Source organism: Amphimedon queenslandica, unplaced genomic scaffold, assembly GCF_000090795.2.
Source record: "Amphimedon queenslandica unplaced genomic scaffold, v1.1 AMPQUscaffold_11899, whole genome shotgun sequence".
NCBI classification, from domain to species: domain Eukaryota; kingdom Metazoa; phylum Porifera; class Demospongiae; order Haplosclerida; family Niphatidae; genus Amphimedon; species Amphimedon queenslandica.
The window spans coordinates 5,814-8,610 of NW_003547862.1; the positions used below are offsets into that span (position 1 = coordinate 5,814).

The following is a 2,797-nucleotide window of genomic DNA, read 5'->3' on the forward strand; positions in this document are numbered from 1 at the left end:
TTCAGTGTATGCTGGTATAGGAGCTGGTTTAGCAGTTATTGTCATCATTATACTGATACTCATTACTGTTGGTTGCCTGATTTGGCGTAAACCTTGGAAAGGAGAGAAAGGTCAGTTTTTTCACATAATATAAAGCACAGAAATATCTTTATTCTAATTTTTAATTAAAGTGAAAAAGCTAGGCCAATTTCACAAGCTTCTAATTATGCACACAATATACACATTAATTATTATTAAAGCACATTTCTTCCTTTAGATTCATCAGAGCCTATTGCATTAGTAACTATGAGTAGATACTCAAAGTGAGTTACAATTGTGAGATTATTATAATTTTCTTGTTTAGTCCTGAGAATAGTCAGGCTAGCCCTATATATGAAGAGGCTATGGCCAGTGAAGACATTACAAGAGATGCAGCACCAACCTCAATGAGACATCCTCCTTCTCAGCTTGAGATGCCTACATATATGTATCAGGATCCTTGTATTATACAAAGGACACAAGCACCTAATTTGGGTTATTTATATGCTGAAGTGGATAAGAAGAAAGAGCCACAAAAACAAGTAGTATATGCTCAAGTTGATAAAGAAAGGGTGAGTTCAATGATGTACATATCTAACCATGCTATATGCCAAATGCAACTTTAGATTGCATTTTATAATGTCACAATAACACAATGAATATAGAGTAGGATTTTGAAGTAATGCAATGTAGAAATGATGTTATAGCTCATTGTGATGCTAGTAGTATCAGCATATTAAGTAAATTGTGTAACTAAAACAACACTACATGTTACACAGGTAAAATTGTGTTATCATTTGTAAATGAAAAGCTATCAAAAACTGTGTACACAACCAAAGTGCATTATTAGTCATTTATTACCATAACATCACCTTACATAGTAGATTAGCAAATGATGGCCATACTAATAATACTGCACGTGTAAATGTAGATTTTGAATGCTGTTATTACATTGCAGCTGTTATAAACATGTTTGTTTTGTGTAAACAATATCATAAGCAGCTAAACGCAATTTAGATTGGGCGCTGAACCTATTCAGAATGAGTATGCTATATGTACTTTGAATTTATGTGGTTGGCTTTCAAATAGACACTAAAAAACTAGTCTTTACCTACGCAAAGCGACAGTATAGAATTGTAGAGATTTTTTATGATTCACTGCAGCAAGTCTATGTTCACACTGTAATTCCAATTATTCTTAATGGTATATTATTTTTGCTGGGGATGGTAGTAGTTTCCTACACCTTTTATAACATCTATTGCATTTTTTATTGTAGAAGAAGAGAGGTGATGGCATAGTGTATGCTGATCTTGACCCAGCAAGTACACAGGGTGGCATCTTCACCGAAAATATTGCAGTCAATGTCATTTATTCTGACATTCATAATTAAAGAGGAATGAAGTTTTATAACCTAGAGACAGAACAGAAGTATTATTATGTACATGCCATTATACTTTTTGCTGAATACTATGTAGATTTAATGTTCTTTTTACATTAATTTTTAAAATACAGACCCCTTAGCTGAATCATGATAATCAAGGTGGGTTCCAATGGAATGTCAAAATCATCAATCAAGTTTTTATCAAAATCAGCTCAAATTTTCACACAACAAAAAGACAGTTATGTGCATGAAGAAATGTAATAGAAATTAAAATTGTCTTGTATCCATTTTTTGAAGACTTTTGTACTACTCTAACAGTACAAGAACTTTGTTAAGCAAACTTTAAAATTCATAGAAAATTCTATACTTTTAATTGGAATCCTCTCAAAATTTCTACACAGCATAAGAACATGCGTATGTATCAGAAAAACTCATAAAAATGAATTTTTTTTCTAGCAATTTTTTTATAAAACTTGATTGAAAACCCAGTAGTTCTAGTACCATAGTACAGAAATTTCGGCTTGATTTTTGAACAAATTAAAAAATTCATGGAAATCCAATTCTAATCAGAATCTGTTCAAACTTTTCACAGCAAAAGAACATGAACTGACACATTGTTAATTTACTAGCATACAATAATGGACTCATACCATATTTACATGTATGTATTATTGATTGTTTATTAATTATGAAGCATGTGATGCTGACAATCATATACTGAGAAAAATAACTATATAATAATAATAAAATTATTAGGAATATTTCTTTAGTAGCGATTCACAAAGTCAAATTTTTGCAAAATGAAGGCTGACATTACACTGCCACTAGTTTAATGCATGTGCTTGTGGTCTGCAGGTTGTTGTTTAACTTCAGTAAATTTACATCTTCACAAAAATTTTTACTACACATGGTTGTTAACCAATTCATTATCACCTATGGCATAAGTAAAGTAGACTGTTGTTAAATGTTAATATACAATATGTAGATATATGTACCAATGCTCTACAGCACTAGCTGATTCATATGCTGCATTTTTAAATACTAACTGAAGGAAACAGTTAAAGTACTCCATCTGTTAAGTGTTAATGATGGTATTTCTATAATTGTTATAAACAACTCATATAGTCCTTGATCCTATTGTAAAATAATGCAAGTATAAGTTGGATGTAGTGATAGGTAGGAGCTGGTAATAAGAATCAATGACATTAGGATATATTATATAACTTGAAATGGGAAGAGAAAGGTGGCTGTAGAAGAAAATAACAAAATCATCTATTTTACTTGATTGTCATTCAATCAGCTGTATATGTTATTAACTGCTTATGACAACATTATTTTTAGTTAAATGGAACATGAATGTAATCAGTTATCATAAGGTGTAAACACACCCTCGTACTA

At 31.0% G+C, this 2,797-nt stretch overlaps 1 protein-coding gene across 1 annotated transcript; it reads left to right on the plus strand.

Moving 5' to 3' along the window:
- Window positions 1-6: 6 nt before the first annotated feature.
- LOC109588740 (uncharacterized) lies at window positions 7-1,529 on the plus strand. Its single transcript, XM_020004859.1, has 4 exons — window positions 7-110; window positions 257-302; window positions 344-590; window positions 1,295-1,529. Exons 2-4 carry the CDS (start codon window positions 286-288, stop codon window positions 1,406-1,408), a joined length of 378 nt encoding a protein of 125 aa, XP_019860418.1. The 5' UTR covers window positions 7-110; window positions 257-285; the 3' UTR covers window positions 1,409-1,529.
- Window positions 1,530-2,797: the final 1,268 nt, after the last annotated feature.

Bases quoted from the DNA above. Each gene is read 5' to 3' on its own strand.
- LOC109588740 (XM_020004859.1), top strand. The intron at 591-1,294 runs GTGAGTTCAATG...TTTTTATTGTAG, and splicing joins CTCAAGTTGATAAAGAAAGG to AAGAAGAGAGGTGATGGCAT.